Here is a 20,102-nt window from a genome sequence, read left to right as displayed (position 1 = left end):
TACGCTAGTCAGTCCATCGAGCTCTAAACTACGTATATGAAGTATGGAAGAGCATAGAAGTAGAGAAAGCAAGGGCGAAAGAAAAAGTTTCTCTGAACTCTTGTAGCACCACGGGACGTAGAAGACGGTACTACGTATTAATCGCGAGAACGAGACCTGAATATAATATAATATGAAAATCTAAGAGTCTTAACGAATTTATTATTGTATATCAGTATGACAAAAATGCTACACAATGTAAATTTAATGATTAATTCAATGTAGTATACTTCACAAATGTAATTTAGAAAATTATAAAGTTAGCATCATCAATCGTCTCACGTTGTAATAATCGTGTAATAAAGTCTATTTCGAGACAAAAGATTGCAATATTTTTACCTCAAAGAATTTTAGGACACATCCAGCATCCTAAATAAGAGAAATTGATTTTCGATTACTAAAAACAAAAAACATAATATATCCCGTATTCGATAGAATTTATTTTTTGCTAATTTTCAGAAGAGATACATTTTATATATAAAATACATTATGAAACTCATCGACTGTTAAATTGTTGTGACTTTTAATCTAGTGATTGTAACAGTTCACTTTCAAAATATATCAGTTATAATAGTGCTTTTAAGGAAGTAGTGTTTTTTCAAGAATTTATATTTTCATTTTTTTTCAAGAATTTGTATTTTCATGAATTTATATGTAGAGTCCTGACTATTAGGATCACCTGATTTTTTTTGTAAACGCGATATTTTAGAGAAAAATATTTTGGACAAAAGTTGTATAGTTTTAAAAGGGACATAAAATAACTATATTATTTTGTTTCCAAATAGTACCACTTTTGAGATATTCAGTGATCATTACTTTTCTTAAATGGAAACCTGACCTTTTTGTTATATCATTTTTTTCTACCGATTAATTTTAACAACTTTCGTCTGAAACATTTTTTTATTTACCTTATTTACCTAAATATTTTTTGAAATATTTAAAGAAAACTTGGTAACTTTTTCAACATTTAACTTACGATATCTCGCTAGCTATTTACCGAAGGAAAAAATAATATTAGACCTTTTTACTCTATTTAATCTCAAGAATATATTGTTACAATAATATCCTAACTTTTGTTAACTTATCGACCTTTGGAAATTTCAAAATCATCAAATTAACAAAAGCCAGGGTGCAGTTGTAAGAATATATTCTTGAAACCAAGTAGAGTAAAAAAGTCTATCATTTTTCCTTTCGACAAATATTAGGTGTGTGAATTAATTCGATCCGTTTTTTCTTCCAAAAAAAGACTTTAGTATGAAAAAACATGAAAAAGTACATTAATCAAAGTATTTGCCATTGTTTGCTATTATTTTTTCCATCTGTCTGGTAGTTATTACACTCCGTGACGGAAAAACGACTCGTCCTTCGAAGCGATCCATTCATTGAGCCATTTCTCTATTTCTTCATAATTGTTGAAGTGCTGGCCCGAAAGCCCTTGTGCCATCGATCTGAACAAGTGATAATAATCGGATGGAGCAATGTCTGGTGAATACAGCAGGTGAGGTAAAACGCCCCAGCCAAGTACTACCAAGGTACGAGCCTCGTAGCCTTCACAATCTTTCCAACATGTGGCTGAGCGTTATCGTGCTGGAAGATCAGTTTGTCGTGTCTCTTTGCATATTTCGGCCGCTTATTCTTCAATGCGTTGTTTAAACGGATTAATTGTTGTTGGTAAAGTTCGGCAGTGATGATTTGGCTTTGTTTTAATAGTTCATGATACACTACACCCTTCTGGTCCCATCATATACAGAGCATTACTTTCTTGCCGTGAATATTCCTCTTTGGTATCGATGTGGATGGTTTTCTTGGGTTGCTAATGGATTTCCTTCGTTTGGGATTATCGAAATATATCCACTTTTCGTCTCCAGTCACAATACGATGCAAAAAACCTTTTCTTTTTTGCCTGGCAAGCGATATTTCAAACATGGATTTTCGCCTCTCGATGTTTCTTTTTTTCAGTTCGTATGGTACCCATCGTCCTTCTTTGTAAATCTTTCCCATGGCTGCCAAACGCACAGAAATTGTTAATCGACCAATATTTAACAATTGCACAATCTCATGTTGCGATTGACACGGATCTTCATCGATTAGCGCCTGCAATTCCTCGTCCTCAAACTTCTTCGGCTGACCTGAACGAGGTTTGTCATCGACACTGAAATCATCACTTTTGAAACGTCGAAACTATTCTCTGCATAATTTATCGGTGGGAGCACTTTCACCATAAGCTTCTACGAGCATTCGATGAGCTTCAGCGACTATTTTCTTCAAATGAAAACAGAAAATCAGAGATAATGCTTTCCCAGAAATAATGCTTTTTTGGCTCGAATTTCGACATTTTCGAATCAGATAAACACGATGTTATTGTTATAAACCCAAATGTTTATCAACTGAATATTATTGCGAGATATCAAAACCAAAAAATAAAATCTTTTGCAGACATTAGAGGTTAGAAAATTATATAGTACAGCAATTGACCGCCAGATGGACAGAATTAATTCCTAATAATTAATGAGATATCGTAAGTTAAATGTTGAAAAAGTTACCAAGTTTTCCTTAAATATCTCAAAAAATATTAGGCAAAGAAAACATATTTCAAAAGTTATTCAAATTAACTAGTAGAAAAAGATTATATAATAAAAAATTGGGCTTTCTATTTAAGGGAAATAATATTTAAGAAAATCTAATTAAGAAAAATGATCAATGAATATCTCAAAAGCGACGTTATCTGTAAATAAAATGATATAGTTGTTTTATATCCCCTTTGGAACTATATAACTTTTGTCTAAAACATTTTCTTCCAAAATGTTGCGTTTACAAAACAATCGGGTGTCCCGAATGGTCTGGGATACCCTATATATATGTATATGTAAATTCTATAATATTATAATGTTAATGTACGGTAAAATATATACTCCTTTGCGCAGCAGTTTGCATATATTTTTATTAAGAGCACATCGAACAATCATGATTCACCATTGATGAGTTTATGTAGTAATCAGTTATGACAGAAGTCAAAGAGGTATCCAACGCCACAAGTGTAGCACAAGGATTCACGAAAATCGTAAGTATAAAGTATCTAAATTTATACTAAATAAGAGCACGTGTGATGAAAAAGCTAATATTTACATCGTGTGCATGAAAAAAATATTGTCGATAAAATTGGTTAATGTAATGCCACAATTGAAGTAAATTTTCTCAATTTAATAGCAATATTATTGAAGTTAATATTTGACTTATTAAAACAATGCACAATATATTCTCAATAATGTTGCTATTGATTCAAGAAGATTATCTCCAATTATGGCGTTATTCATCAATTCGACTGATACAACAGCACTTTTCACGTATATTATCATTGATTATCACGTAAGCGCGCAAGTAGCAGTCGCAAACATGACCATCCGATTCGTTTTTAACCTCATCAGCGGAAGAAACGTGTGCACATCGTTGTGCAAACGAGTATATATAAACAAAACGAGCACGAATGGTAATGGCAAGTCCAGGCAAATGACCCGAAGTGCCGTAACTTTCCCCTTACCGAAAATTACTACACTCCCTGCCTGAATTCACAGTACATACTCGGTCCAGATGTTCGTACGTCGATGGTTCCGGGAGAAGAGCACGTGCTCGCGCGAACTTTCACGTTGGTTAGTAACGCGGATTATTCGAACGTCGCCGATACCGTTCTCTTATACCGACGCGGCCGATGAATCACGTATTTCTCAAGCATGAATTGCAACAAAGTGCTGACGAACCGGGCAGATACATCGCGAAATGACACTCTTACTAATGTGCGGCTCGCTGTGAATGTGGATACTTTCACTTCCATAATTCGAAAAGCGCGGCGCCGATTAAGCGAGACGTCGTGACGAGTCGGAGAAGCGAAGTTGCGTTTGTCAGACGCATAATTGTGAACAGAATCGTTGACTATTATTTTTATGCGAATTTCATGATGCACATGTCTTGTTCAATGAGAGAATATTTTCATTGAACAAGACGGTTGCATTCCGTAACTCATGCAAAATATGACGAACAATCTATTCGTTCATGCTTATATATTAATCGGTAGAACAGTTTTAACAAGTAATGTAAGTAAATTGTTAGAATTTTTAGAACTATGCATTATTGATTTATTATTTATTGATTATCCGAAGAAAAAAGAGAACGAGAACATTGCCAAATTTATTATTGTAATTATGTTGCATTAATAGTTAAAAACAAATATGTGTGTATATTATGAGATATATACATACAGGGTGTCCCATTTTACTTTAGACATCGAAATATCTCAAAAATATTTTCGAAAAAATTGTTCTAAATGAAAGTTGTAGGGCTTGAACGGGGCCATCAGATGAGCTATTTAGATTTTGGGTCCGGAGCTTACTTTAGGCCCAATCGAAACTAATTATTTTCGATGGAAACACCTATCTTTTATTATAGATTTTTACTGTATGTACAGAGTGTCCGGGATCTTTTGGAAACGAAAATTTATGAAGATTAATCAGATTAAACTGAGAAGAAAAGTCTTTTACCATTTTGCAAATAAGTATGCAAATTTTCAAGTTACCAATTAAAAGAGCTTCTAGATGTGGTTGTTTTCAATCATTAATAATTTAATAACTATTGATTTTTGCAAAATGGTTTTTGACTTTTCAGTTTGATCTAATTAATATCCATAATTTTTTGTTTCCAAAAAATCCCAAACACCCTGTATATTCTTAATAAAATGGGTACTATCTATCCTGTAAATCTGATTTTTTTTAATACCCGAATATATTACATACATATATAATACACGAACATACATAAGAAAATATTAGTTACCTTAATATACACGCGTACATTAATTCGTGCTGTGAAAAGAGAAGCGTTGTTCCCCCACTTCGACTGTCATTCTCTAGCAGAGGTCGGTCAGGTCTAGCGCGAAATGTAAACAAACACCTTAGCATGATAACAGTTGCCCCAGTTTGTTAGTAAAAATTTCTCTACAATATTCTGGAAACACACATCGGCTTTAGAGAAGTCTATATTTCGTTTGGATTTCGGCTTCTAACAATTTCGCGCTAGATCCGACCGGCCTCTGACAGCTGACGGAGAATGACCAGAATGGCCGGAGTGGGGGAACTACATTTCTCCTCTCGTGGCACGAATTAATATGCGTGACTGCGGATTAATTAAGGCTATTCTACCGATTAATGTAATCATTGGAAAAAAAATTGCAATACTTTTACTTCAAAGAACTTCAGAACGCATCCCGTATCCCAAAAGAAAAAGTTAACTATTGAGAAGAAAATCTCTTTTCTATTGGATACGGATGCGTTGCGAAACTCATTGAAGAAAAGCATTCTCTCACTAAGTACATGCGAGGAGGACGTCGAGTACCGTAGCGGTGATTCCGCACGTTAAAGAAGAATGTGAGAACTATACTCCGCGCAAGGGCGGCGGCGGGGAGAAAAAGGGGGGGAGGTTAATTCACCGAGATGCTTTCTCATGTTTCATCGTGACGGCCGGCACGATTTGTATCGCGACACTACCGTTAAATGAATCGCACGCAGTGACGCACTTGACGAAAAAATGGCGTACCAGGGATTTTTATCGTTCCTTCGATACGCGCGCAGTGAGTCTTTTTCGGCGGACAAACCCGGCGTTTGCATACTCGATTAGTCGGCGTATCGCCACCATGCGAATAATTGAGGAAAAGAGCGAAGATGATGTGAGACGCCACACGCATAACGAACAGAGATTTCCTTCACGGATTCTTACGCATTCGAATTTTTATTGGTCCGGTTCCTCTCCCGGCGTTTCGTCGTTTCGGACAGACACAACGAATCGACCTCGGACTTCGTCTTCGGCCTCTCGCACCGTGGCGACTACCGTGTGTTAACGTGTTGAAACGCCTTCCGCGGCGATCCACGCGCGAGTTTCGACTGACTCGTAGTCTGTCCACCGCAAGAGACGAGGCGACGTATTCTGTTCGGAGAAGAAGGCACGACGACCTTCGGACGTTGGTTTGCATTACGAAGCATTGTCCTGGTCTCGCTTTATGTCACCGTTTTCCGTGCACGGCGCGACAGCCGCCGTTGCTTCTCGGAGAGCGGCGAACGCCGACGACCCTCCGTTCAATGTCGCGTGAATGCGCAAAAATGAGTTACTAACGATTTTTCTACCTTTTATATAAATCTGATTTATATGGATAATTATTGTAAATTATTATTATAAAAATTATCATTGTAAAACATTGTAAAGATTAATATAAAAATTAATTAAAATATTAAATATTAAAAATTGATATTATAAAATATATAATTATTTTATATTGAGTGACTTTAATATTATATGCGACATATAAACTTATATAAATTGTATAAATATGAGAATAAATAATTGCATATGTAAATATAAAAATTTCACGTGAAAATCATACGGTTGCCACTTTTATCGGCGGATGTTTGCACGATTTAGGAATATTTTATTGTTTATAATAAGATAAATAGAACACTATAAATAGAACGAGAGTAATAAGTTCATAAAAACAATGTTGAACTTCTTTATTTAATAAATATTCTATATGCTGTCTCGAATTTTCTACTTCTTATATCAATATATATGAATTAAAGTATAATTAATTTTATACGTATATATGTGGAAATATACAGCATACATATGAAATATTAATAAATATAATATTAAGGAGAGTTGAATATTTATATAACATAAAATATAATTTATAAAATTTTTATATAGTAGAGATGAATATAATATATATTTTATACGCAAGTATAAAAATATGTGGAAATCGTAATGAACACACTGTCGCTTTTATCGGTGAATGCGCGCGCAATCCGAAAACTTCTTATCGTCCACGATAAGAAGAAAGATTCTAATCTCAAAAGGCATTACGAGTTCGTGAACGGCGGTAGAGTTCTTGGTAGTTTCTCTTTTAGAGGTTTACTTTAAATAAAGAGGAGAAGAGATACAAGAAAAAAAAAGAAACAAGAAAAAGCAAAAAGGTACGGACAGCCTTGTCAAACAGTTCGCATACTGGTTACATCAGTCGTGAGTAATCTCGCGGATTATTCCGAGATTCCTCTTTTTGTTCGCAACCGTTTCGCATTCTGCTTCTTAGCCCCGTTTGCGTTTATCTTTATTCGCGCGCGTCCGAACGACCTTCTGTGAATCGCGGTTTGAGCGAACTCACTCGTCCGCCTTGCACCGGTTATAGCATTCCGGTAAGCCGACCGAGTGCTTCCATTAGGCAACCGAAGGAAAAACCGTGTTTATCCGATATTAATTTCGGACTTTAACTCTGCATACGACTCGAAACGGCAGGAGACACCCGATATTGACTCATGCAGACACATTGCAGACACGCAGGTGTGTATTTGGTGAAGCCATGGAACTTCCATTTCTCTCTATCTTTGCTTTGTTTTCGCGCATGCGAAATATTTCGTAACCTAATATGGATGCTAATAATTCAATGTTTAAGGTAAACGTGCCGAATTACGTTACTGACCCGAATTACGTCATCTTAACTTATTCTACGCACGTAATAAAACATAGCTGAGCAAATGTCTAAAAATTATCGGAAAACAGTCGTGATAATGTGTCAAATGGCTTCGCTAAAGTAAGTATACGAAAATATAATATGATTTTCCATGAAAAGCAATTTCAAATGACTTCACTAAAGTAAATATACAAAAATATAATATGATTTTCCATGAAAAGCAATTTCAAAAGCCTACTTCAAAGATCTGTCACTTTTGATTATTTTCGACTGAATTTGCTTCTAAATGATTATTAATTTTTGAAGTAACATTGTACTCTATAATGTGATAAAATGAGATATTTTTGGGTAGTAATATAAAATGTTTTAGTTTTAAACGATTAAACTATAATAAAAGATGATAAAAAAGTAAAATATTGTAAAGTTATATGGTTTTTATATAATATAATATATAATGGGTGGAGGATTTATGTACACACAAAAAATGTATAAAATCGACATGGATATATAATAGTATGTTTAATTATTTATGAAATTAATAATTATAAATAGTGTAGATAGTAGTTAGTAGATAGTAGATAGTAGTCTCCTATTAAAATTAATTCTGAACTTCATGACAGAAAAGTTGCGTATGAATAAATTAATTTCATTATTAGCATTTACGATTTATTAGCATTTACGATTATGTGATAGATAAAATTTATAATTAAATTAATATTTTATGAAAACGTACATTTATTACAATGTAATGTTTCCACAGATGAGTGACATGAAAAGACTTGCATAGCAGTAAAAGAAATAATGAATAGTAGAAGAGAAAAAATTATTTCGAAAGAGGTTGCGTAATGAAAAAAGTAAAGAAAACATTAACCCAATAAAAAACAAAAAATACGAATTCAAATTAAATTTGAAGGTTTAATTTCTCATATAAATAGTTCAAAAAGTTATTTTTCTGACAAACAAAAGTGTAACATTAATCTATGAAGAATTATATTAAATTAATAAATATATTTGAATAGATAATAGGTGTAAAAATTTCATATTTTTCATTAAACATATAATTATTTATGCTGAAAACAGATGTGATAAAGTGGCGTCATTTGGTACATAATCAGTGACATAAATTGGTACATCCTATAATTTCAGTGGGCGTAATTCGGGACATTTGCAGTTCGCACTTAATTCTTTTACATAAATAAATAATCTTGTTTATTTCTAATCTGTATATGTGTTTTCTCTAATTCACAATAATAACTTTTAATAAGATTCATAGTCTTACCTAATACCACTTTACTTTTTCAAAAGTAAACTCTCAAAAATTAGTTTTTGCTTAAAGTAGTATAATTCGGTACGTTTACCTTATACGCATCATTATTAATCTTTAGAGACTTAACGGTACAAAAATATGATATATTTTTGTGTCATTAAATATATATCTTTCTCTTGAACTAAAAAGATATAACGATAATTCCTTCTCAGCTGTTAAATTCCAGATTTTGAAATGGAATCTATCTTTTCCATATTTATCGATAAGATAAATATAATAAATATATGATAAGAAAATAGTTTGTTGCGAAAGACTTGAGAATAATTTGTGGTCTCAGTTGATAAGAAGTGTATCAACCTTTTTCGATAACAAGTATAGGAAATTTTTGTCGCATAAATTATTTATAACTCGACAATATAGAGAGAGATCATCGATAGATGTTAACATCGATAAACGTTGGTACTGGGTAAAATCACGGATTAAACTGCTTATCAGGCATAGTTCTCTCAGTGACGTCGATACTAGTGAAAAACTTTACCAGCTCTTCTCTAAAAGGTCAGAGTGACATTTATATGTAACAAAAAAGCGTGCATAAATATAAAAAAAACTTGATAGAAAAAACATATTTCGATTTAAAGTCGCGAACGAAGCGAGAATTAACAGAGAGAGAGAGAGAGAGAGAGAGAGAGAGAGGGAGGGAGAGAGAGAGAGAGAGAGAGAGAGAGAGAGAGAGAGAGAGAGAGAGAGAGAGAGAGAGAGAGAGAGAGAGAGAGAGAGAGAGAGAGAGAGAGAGAGAGACAGAGAAGCATCGACGAAAAAAGGACCGCACCCAGGACCAATCATGCAGGATTTCCGTCACTGACGGGATCGATGGCGGGGTCAAACGGGGTTCAAGCACGCTTCGCGCATTCGAGAACGCGCTCGGGGTCGTGGACTGGCCCGGCAGGCGATGAATCCTTTCGGAAGCGGTAATCGCGCTAATGGAGAACACGTAACACTTGCAAAATACGGTATACATATATGACATGTACACATATGTATTCTGCTCTTTCAGTCACATATATGGTAATAATACTCGGACGACACGATCGCGTGGCGTTCGTCGCGGCACTGAACGCCACCGACTGCGAGAGCGCAGTCGGTCTCTCGCAGTCAGTGGCATCTCAGTCGATAAGGGTTATCGCGCAGGAATAGCGCCTCATTATCTCGCAGGGGCCCTCGACAAGTGCCGGGCGCAATTAGCCCGGGAGCGCGTTGTTTGTGAAGCAAATGTCAGAAATGCTCGCTCGCTCGCGCGCGTGGGCCATATCTTTGTGTCTTTCCCTTCTTCTTCTCGCCGCTCTTTCTCTTTCTCGCCGGTTTCGCCGTTTCACTACGTTTTATCGCCCTCCTGCCTTCCTCCTCGTGACGACGCGCTCGCTCGCGTTATTTAAATCACCGTCGGCGGATCGCCGTGAGATCGAGCGCACGTATCTCAATGAGATGCACCGCGGAACATAGCCAGCCGGAAACGTCGCCATAGTCGTTTCTTGGTTACCGTCTTGGCCTGCGACCAGGCTCGTTAACTGATCCGCGCGCCGTCGATTTGTATCCCGGACACTTTGAGATTTGTCTCGCGCGATCGATCGATCGATCGCTCGATCCGGATTCTCCGGTCTCGTTGTGGTCGCTTCAGTCGTAACGGGGCTCTTATATTGTCGCAACCACTTTGCGTCCCTGCATCTGAAATGTATTGCCAATTGCCGCATACCGTGGCGACGAGCCTCGGCTAGCAGGCTTCCTAGACGAAGAATCCTTAGCAACGAGACTGCTAACTGACTTATCACGTTTTGCTGCACGGAAAGGAAAGGGAGGGGACGTTTAGTGCGGACGTCTCGGATAACTTAAGACGATTTGCACGACGAGGCGGGGAAAACTCCGGCGTTTCTTCATGCGAGCCAACCGGCTGTTTTGTTTGCTGCAGGTGCAAAAGATAACAGGCTGTGACGTCTATTGTTGGTACTGCTCATACACAGAAAGTTTACTGATCGAAATTATTCGTCAATTTCGCTATTATAGAGGATACACGAAACAGGAGGAAGATTTTCGGTAACTTGCGAGCGGTCGGAAAAATGATGTCGGAAAGTTATTACTTGTGAGAGAACTTATTACATTGAGAGAAAAAATCCAAAAAATAAATATTCAATGAGTACTTATTAACTATACTTATTAATAAAAATAACAGCTTGTAATATTTATAATTATAAAGACTTATAATAATATTCATAATTATATTTACTTATATAATATAATACTAACTTATATAATGTAATACTAACATACACAGGATATCCGGGATCTTTTGGAAACGAAAAATTATGAAGATTTATCTAGAGACTATTTTAATTAACGTGAAAATTTGAGTATTTATTTGCAAAATGGTTTTTTTTGTTCAGGATGATCTAATCTACAATTATATGACGATTATTATGTCTAGCGATAGATATGAATATATTGAATATTGAACTCTGAATCTTGAACCTGTCGCTAGGCACAATAGCCGTCATATAATTGTAGATTAGGTTATTCTAAAAAAAGGTCCTTTATCATTTCGCAAAAATCGCAATAGTTACTAAATTATTAATAATTAAAAATGACCACACTTAGGCTCTTTTAATTAATAATTTGGAAATTTTCATACTTATTTGCAAAATGATACTTGACTTTTCTTATCAGTTTGATTTCATTAATTTTCACAATTTCTCATCTTCAAAAGACACCCTGTATACACGTACATTTCTATCCTGAACAATGTTTTTTCGAAAAAAATATACATTTTCTTAAAACTGTAATTTTTCATCTTCTAAAAAAGTAATTGTTCATTCTATTTGAAAAAACAAATTTTTAATTGAAAAAATATATTATTATAGTACTCACCGGATGAATATTCTTTTATTAATAATAAATTTTATTCTTATTCTTATTATCATTATTATTATTATTATTATTAATTATTAATAATAATACTTTTATTATTATTAATAATGTAAATATTTTTCTCTCATAACGTACTTATGATTTATGATTGATCGATAACGCGAGTTTTCGCGGATCTTCCGATTTCCGATTTCATTCGTGTGTTTGGATTATTAGAAATTTCTGTAGGAGTTGATCTATCGTTGTTAGATAATAAAATAAAAGATTGTGGTCTTCTGTAATTGCAATCATTTCCGATCAAAATCAGTGATTATAATAGCTTCCGTCTGTACGCAAAATTTCGAAATCTTTTTGAGAGTTTCGGATATTTATAACAGGATTATTCATGAAGATAGTTCTCATCGATTGCTTAATAGATAACCCGAAATAGCTTAAAGACCGGAAAATCGTAAAGTTAAGGTCAGAAAAACTCCAATCACAACAGCAGTTGAGTTTCCGGCCGGATAAACAGTTGGTGATAATCAAGAGGCACGGTAGTACCTCGCGCCAAGTTTAAGCGCAACGAAGTTGCGCCCGAACGGCGCGAGGCATACCGTGCCTATTATACGCGAAACTGCAAGTTGAAACGAGGTGAGATATTCATATCTCAGCAATGGCTGAAACGATCGACGTTTTTTAGTCCCAATTGATTCAGCCTTAAAAAATAGGAAGAAAAGTGTTCTAGTGTTTTTTGTGTACGTTGTCTCCAAGTATATATATTTTAAGACAAAGTCCAAATTACGGAAAATTACGATTCAGTAAGAAAGTAAGATAAGAAAGAAACGCTAGACCGCCGAGGAGAGGGGATTTATGCATCTCGTTTTTCCGACACCAGAGGCGTTACGAGCGCGCTGAAGAAGTAAAGAGCAGCGAGTGCGAGTGAGCAAGCGATAGAGAGTAAGAGAGAGAAAAATATTGCTAGAATACAGGAGGTAAAAATGTGTGACAGAGAGAAAGAGAGCGAGAGCGAGAGAGAGAGGGGGGGGGAGAGAGAGAGAGAGAGAGAGAGAGAGAGAGAGAGAGAGAGAGAGAGAGAGAGAGAGAGCGAGCGAGAGAGAGAGAGAGAGAGAGAGAGAGAGAGAGAGAGAGAGAGAGAGAGAGCGAGAGAGAGAGAGAGAGAGAGCGAGAGAGAGAGAGAGGGAGGGTGGGAACAGGCGAGAAAGAGAACGGGCGAGAAGGGTGAAAGAGGGAGGCATAAAAAAGTGAGAATGTTGGTATGCATTGTATTGTTGGTATGTTATGAAGCACGTCATTTGATTGCCGATCAGCTGATGCTGAGCAGACGATATGATGAGCTATGCCATCGAAAAATCAATACCGGTGTTTATTGACTCGTCGTCCAGGGTGATCGACCTTCAATTATAAGGACCGCTTCATACAATTTATAAGTGGTACAGGTATTACGCGATTTAGCTGGATAATTAACAAGTAAGTATAGTATTATAATAAATAAATTATAAACCTTCATTATAGAATATATTATAGAATATATTATAATAAAAATGCTGTCATATATGTATTAAATAAGTTTTAGTTCGATATAATTTTTGGTACAGCCGCGCCAAGATTTTTTATATTAAATATTTTTTATTGCATTATTATAATAATTAATTTGTTACAATAACAAGTAAAATAACCATATAATTCAGTGTTCTAATAAAGAATGATAAATTTTACTTATAAAAATTTATGTTATGGACATTTTTTGTAGCTAGGTTTTCTTGAATATTTTGAATAACATAATCTTTAAAAAGATATTTTTTTTTAAATATTGAACACTGTTAACAAACGTGTTAAATTTTTATAACATGATATAATTTTTACTTTTAAAAGTTTATGTACATATATATCTTACAAAAAAAAGTAATCTGATAAGTTTTACTTATAAAAACTTATGTTATATACATAATATTTAAGAATATATCTTTTTTAAATATTGGACACTATTAACAAACGTGTTAAATTTTTATAACACGATATAATTTTTACTTTTAAAAGTTTATGTATTCTCTCAATAACGATAACAAAGAATGATGTTCCATGATTCTTAACGAGACGTTTTGTTTTGCAAATTCTAACCATAGTGAATAAAATATATTTCTCATTATAACATTATAAGTATTAATTTAGGTTCATTTTGCTATTGTTTCGGAGCTTTATAACATCGATCTACGTAGACACGGTGAAAATTTTATAAATATAATCATGATTATAGTAATAATATAATAAATAAATAAAACAAATAATAAAAAATAATTAACAATATCAAAGCAGAATAAAGAAAACTAATCTAAGAGTCAAATCATTACTTTTAATACGTGATATTTATAAAAATGCAAGCACAAATGTATGATTGAAGGTACATTTATATTTTTGTAATAAAACAAGTTTTTTGAAAAAGCTTAGTACAATTTTGAAATATCTTAGGTAAAAATAAATGTTAATAATTATTTTCCAAGTCCTTGCAAGCAGCGGCTTACGCGGATTAATAAGTGCATTGCTATTTTTTCACAATAATACGATGACATTTCTTATTTTTAAAGGAGATCGCCAAGAAAATGCGTGGATTACATGTTTCGCATTGATTAACGCGATTGGCAATTAATTATATACGTGTGCATTGCGCCAGCCCATCATAGAATAAGATAAACACATTTGTCATGTTGGACGTCTTTACGTGCGTAAGCTCGCTCCGCGCGTTGGAGTTGAAAATATTATCCGCGCCTTCGCCTGAAGAGAGTCGCGCGAAGTGCAGTTTCGGACGCGCAGTTGTCACAACATAAGCGCGATGCATTTATTTACTCTGACTATAAAGATATGCGCTCGTTCGATCACGAATGTGGGCCCGGCGCCAACAGCCGTGCGCGTTCGAACGTGACGCACGTGTATGCGCGATTGTCACTGGAAAACTAATTGCTCTTTGGTATTTTCCGCAAACTAGAGGCTCGTGTGGACTAGCACGAAGCACTATGAGAGAGAGAGAGAGAGAGAGAGAGAGAGAAAGAGAGAGAGAGAGAGAGAGAGGCGTAGAGGTCACTTCGTGAAGAACAGCGCGAAAACTACGAAAATACCCGGTTATGTCACTTAATAATTAATAATCATCTTTAGATAAAGAAAATTTGGCAACACTTATAGAAATTTAATACTGGAAATTACTAAAACATCTGTAATGATTAAATACTGCCAAGTTTTTAGTAATTATTTGACTTTAGTGTTTTTAATTATGAGTTATTATAAATTTACGTTTTTATATTGCAAAATATTGTTTGTAGCCGTTTAAGCAAAAAAACAAATAAAGTAAAGTAAATTAATGCGAGAAAATATTTGGATAAATAAAAAAGGGGGCTGTCTTTCTCTTAAAATCAGTTTCTAACCAAAATATTTGTCCTACGATAAATATTTGTCAACAGACGAGATACGTCACCATGTGTGCAAACGCAGATTTTGCGATGTAATCGCGTTTACGGTGTGAACGAGCTTTAATTCGAGCTGCTGACGAATACCCGCATAAATCCTGCCGTATCTGAACGCGCCTATAATGACACGTGTTGAAATCGAGCGTCCGAGAATAACTGCTGTGAAAATGTTTCCCGATTTATCTCCGAGCAATATTCGCGAAATCTATTCCGACGAGAATACGCGTATACGAAGACCTCCAAATGGACGCGCGCAGACTAGGTCTGCATCTAGGGTGTCCTAGATCCGACAGATATATCTGCGCGGCTGTAAATTTGCGTATAATTGAATACGCGAATTCGACGAAAGCCATTATTTATTCTAGCCTCTTATTTGTCAATGCCTCGGTAACTGATGTCACTTGTCAACTTACACCTCTTTGAATCCTGCTTCGTCCAAAATGTTTAATAACTAATGACAAGTATATAAGGGTGTATATAAGAGTGTATTAATGCCAAGTTTACTGATCCAGTTCATTGGTAGACTCGAAATCAACGTTTTGTGCCAAAACTGATGAGAGTGAATAATTTCGTATTTTACATGGAAACTTATCTATAAGGTTATATTTTTGGGTCGCTGGTGACGAATCCAGAACTAAATTTTAAAGCTCAAAATGGTGAATCCGATGTAACGATTCCAAGTAGCTAACTTTGATATTCCGTTATAATTACGTATCAAATTCGGTATATTTTTTTAGTTGCAGATAACGACTGTCATAAATTCGAGGTTTCCATCAGAGCTATTTGGCAAAGAAGTAGTTTCCTGCAACGTATTTCACCCGTTAATAATGGAAGTAAGAATATCTATAATGAAATACCGTTAACCACTAGAAGCCGCTATATTGAATCCACCATTTTAGATTTTGTAATTTCGACTGGATTTATCATCAGCAACTCAAAAAACATAAACATATCGAATATGATCCTCTCCATAATGGGATAATAAAATTAATTATTTAGAGTTACCACATTGGATTTTGGCCACTTTGAATTTTGAACTTTCGACCCCGGGTTTGTTACCAGCAATTCAAAAAACTTTCATAAAGAAGATTTCATACATAATCAAATGGGGATTAATAAATATTTTTCGAAAACTAAAATCGAATATTTAAGCACCACCATCTTGGATCCGCTATTATGAATTTCTCCAATTTGATTCCGGAATCAGTCAACGACGCAAACAATATGAGTGTATCAAGCTTGATGCAAATTCGTTGAAAACTGGCAGAGCTATTCATGATGCTGATATATGAATCATCAGTTGTCTGACTTCTTTTTTTCGTTCATATGAGTCATTATTAGTGAACTGATTATAATGCTACCAATCATATCTTTGTGAATCTTTCTTCGTTCAAAATATTTAATAAACAAAATGACAAATGTATAAAAAAATGTCAAGTATATTATATTTAAACTTATAATTAATTCATTGTAATTAACACGTTAATTCGACTCTTCTTCTAAGAAACTATAAGTATCCCAGAATTAATATATTCCCTAAAAAATCAATTATTAATATTAAACAGTTCCCTGAATATCGATATTCCACTCATGACATTCAAGAGTCGCGATTTTTGCGGTAGTTTAAATTTAAATATTTGTGGTCACACACGGGACCATAACCTTTTGCTTTGAGTAGTCTCACATATGAGACACGTATGAGTGCCTCACTTAGGAAAAATCGTTAATCGATCGCATTGAAGACAGAACGCACCATTGGAACATTGGAACAGAAAGCACTAAAATGAAAAGAAGTTCTGAAGAAAAACATCCCAGTAAAGAGGAGATTCCAGTCACTGAGAGAAAGCTTGCAATAGCTTTCCTTCTTCAACAAATCTCGCAATGTATTCAGGTCCAATGGAAGAAAGTTAGTTGGGTTAGTTCCTTAAACCCTTCCCCCTCCCTCCATACAAGACGAATTTTCTCGTCGAATGCATTCTAACGATCATCGAAGCACAAGACGTCAACTATCGTCTCCTCGCAGCAGCCTCCGGCGCCGCGATTATCATAATTACTTGCGAGCACTCACCGTATGTCGTGACAAATCTCCTCCTGCCGACACATCTCGTTCTTGAGAACGTCGCCCGAGTACCTCGAATTCTCCTGTTTGCCTTTCATTTCAAACGGGTTGCAATCGCGCGCGCTCGCGCGAGTGCACGTGCTGGCCACGTGGGAAGCGCGACGGGAATCGTGAAGGAGTTCACCGACCACCGAGTCACTTCTGACCAGTTGAACAGATCAATCGACCCGACACGGCCGTAAGAGACAACTGGCGACTGCCGAACCTTGATTGGTATGCGCGTGCGAATCTATCTGTCTCTATTGAAAGCGACCGTATCTTTAAAGTGCCGGAGTGAGCAGTTGAAAGACACGAAAAGAGCCGGGAAGACTCGGCGATCGCGAAAGAATTCGCTCCCCCCTCCTCTTCTCTCTTTCTTTCCTTTTCTCAATCTCCTGTTGATTTTCAATTCCCTCTCGCTATCTCTCTCGAATGCTCCAGTGACTTTATCGCCGGGCTATTTGTCTCGATAGCGCGGCCGATCGGTCGATCATATTCTAAATTTAGCAGTTGCGCGACAGAGTGAAGGATAGACAGAGAGAGGGGCAACGATGCAAGGAAGAAAGAGTTACGTAGACAGGCATGTACGTCGTCACGCGCGTCCGAGAAAGAAGGCGCGATCGCACGCACTGACGAGAAACGCGACGGCGGCTGCTCGCAGGCAGTCCGCCTTACCTGCACGCTGTCAATGTCAGCTGATCGAACCGACAGGCGACTTTCGCGCCGATGATTTATCGATTTGTTCGGTAATAACCTTGTTACCCCTCGACGCGCCAACGTCATATGCGCTCGTCCGTCTGACCGGTCGGGTGCTGATCGGTGTTTCCAACCGCTTCATGAATTCTTCCGCGATGATTGGACGCTTTTTCTCCGCGTAAGTAACGCGTCGTTGTACGATAACAAGGAAGCGACAGTGTTGGGAGCATTTATTCCCTCCGCAACCTCCTGCGCATGCGTCAACTACGTCACAAGTTTTGATAGGCTCATGCTTAGATATACAATAGGACGCTCTTGGGGCGAAACCAATGTAATAATGTAAAATTGTGGCTGCGTTCCGATATTCACTATTAATATTGAAAATATATCATTTATGTCACATATACTATAGATTTTCAGTGCTGGCAATGAATATCGGAACGCAGCCTATATAGAAAAAAAAAAAATGGAAAAAGATATGGTTAGGGTTCCACAAAAATCTCCAATATTGCATTTAGGTACTAGTATGTTAAGCAGCTATACACGTGACGTAATTGACGCATGCGCAGGAGATTGCGGAGAGAATAAATGCCTCCAACACTGAAGCGACCGAATGTCTGCTGCATTATGTCACGTACGAGATTTTTATTTGGCTGGTGTGTATGAAAGATGCCTCGCTCGATTTATAGAACATTTTATTCCGGTAATATAGTAGTCGTATCGCGCGGCAATGTTGTAAAATAATTTTTAATCATACGATGCAAAAAGCAAAGGCTAAATAATTTCGATGAAATATACAACACCACGCTTATTTGAAAAGAATATATTATATTAATATTTTATTAATGGAAGATAGAAGAGATTTAGTTGTGCTTTAAAAAATCGTATTGAATTATTTTTCTTTTTCGTTTGCATTTGAGTATAAAATGCACCGTACCTCTGATATTTTTGTAAAGTGTCTGTATAATTACAATATCAATAGTCTTCCATTAAAATATTGGAGACTTGAATAAGTTCTCGCTGCTTCTCGACAGATGATGTTATCTTTGCCTTTTTGCATCGGGCAATACTACAGCCAACTTCATCGTGAAGCTCCACCATTAGGCTCCAAGTGACAGTATATGTTATTCTGCTGAAGCGTAAACAACATAATTTTTCATAGCGTTAAATACGTCGAATTTCGTGCCAAAAAAAGAGTATTTGCGGGGAATTTTACTGCATTACTTTTTTTAAAAAAAATCTGCAGCTGAAGCACATAGAATTCTTGTGGAGACTTACAGCGACCATGCATTGTCGGAAACAACATTCAGAGATTGGTTTAGACGCTTTAAAAATAATGATTTTGATGTTGAAGATAAAGAACACTCTGGCGCACCGGAAAAGTTTGAAGACGAAGAATTGGAAGCATTACTCGATGAAGACCCATGTCAGACACAAAATGAACTTGCAGAATCATTAGGAGTTGATCACACAACAGTTGCCAAACGTTTAGAAGCATTCGAAATGATTCAAAAGCAAGGAAATTGGGTGCCGTACGAATTGAAGCCGAGAGACGTCGAACGGCGTTTTTTCACGTGTGAACAGCTGCTCTAACGGCAGAAAAGGAAAGGTTTTTTGCATCGTAGTGGCTACACTACGATAACCCGAAGCGTAAAAAATCGTGGGGTAAGCCCGGTCATGCATCAACATCGACGACAAAGCCGAATATCCATGGTTCCAATCTCATGCTCTGTATTTGGTGGGATCAGCTAGGTGTAGTATATTATGAGCTCTTCAAACCCAACGAAACCATCACGGGAGATCGCTATCGACTACAATTGATGCGTTTGAACCGAGCATTGAAGGAAAAATGGCGAGGAAAAATACGAGAAGAGACACAACAAAGTAAGTTTTGCAGCATGACGACGCTCGGCCACATGTTGCAAAACCGGTCAAAACCTACTTGGAAACGCTCAAATGGGGAGTCCTACCCCACCCGCCGTATTCACCGGACATTGCTCCTTCCGATTACCACTTGTTCCGATCGATGACTCATGGTCTAGCTGAGCAGCACTTCCATTCTTATGAAGATGTCAAACAATGGGTCGATTCGTGGATAACCTCAAAAGATGAGTCGTTCTTTCGACA

At 36.2% G+C, this 20,102-nt stretch overlaps 1 protein-coding gene across 4 annotated transcripts in view; it reads right to left on the bottom strand.

The window, feature by feature from the left end:
• The window catches only part of Lmpt (four and a half LIM domains protein limpet), a 527,685-nt gene that overhangs the window by 237,593 nt on the left and 269,990 nt on the right, over window positions 1–20,102 (bottom strand). The window contains exon 1 of one of the 4 annotated variants that reach the window (XM_025297411.1): window positions 17,250–17,353. The exons of the other annotated variants lie outside the window; for them this stretch is intronic. Coding sequence (XP_025153196.1) covers window positions 17,250–17,338 — 89 coding nt within the window. The 5' untranslated portion in view covers window positions 17,339–17,353. Of the gene's footprint in view, window positions 1–17,249; window positions 17,354–20,102 lie in introns of those variants that run through there. 4 annotated transcript variants of the gene reach the window in all.

Source organism: Harpegnathos saltator, unplaced genomic scaffold (assembly GCF_003227715.2).
Source record: "Harpegnathos saltator strain DR-91 unplaced genomic scaffold, Hsal_v8.6 scaffold176, whole genome shotgun sequence".
Lineage (NCBI taxonomy): Eukaryota > Metazoa > Arthropoda > Insecta > Hymenoptera > Formicidae > Harpegnathos > Harpegnathos saltator.
The sequence above is the reverse complement of the archived record's forward strand: the minus strand, read 5'-3'. Positions and strand labels throughout refer to the sequence as shown.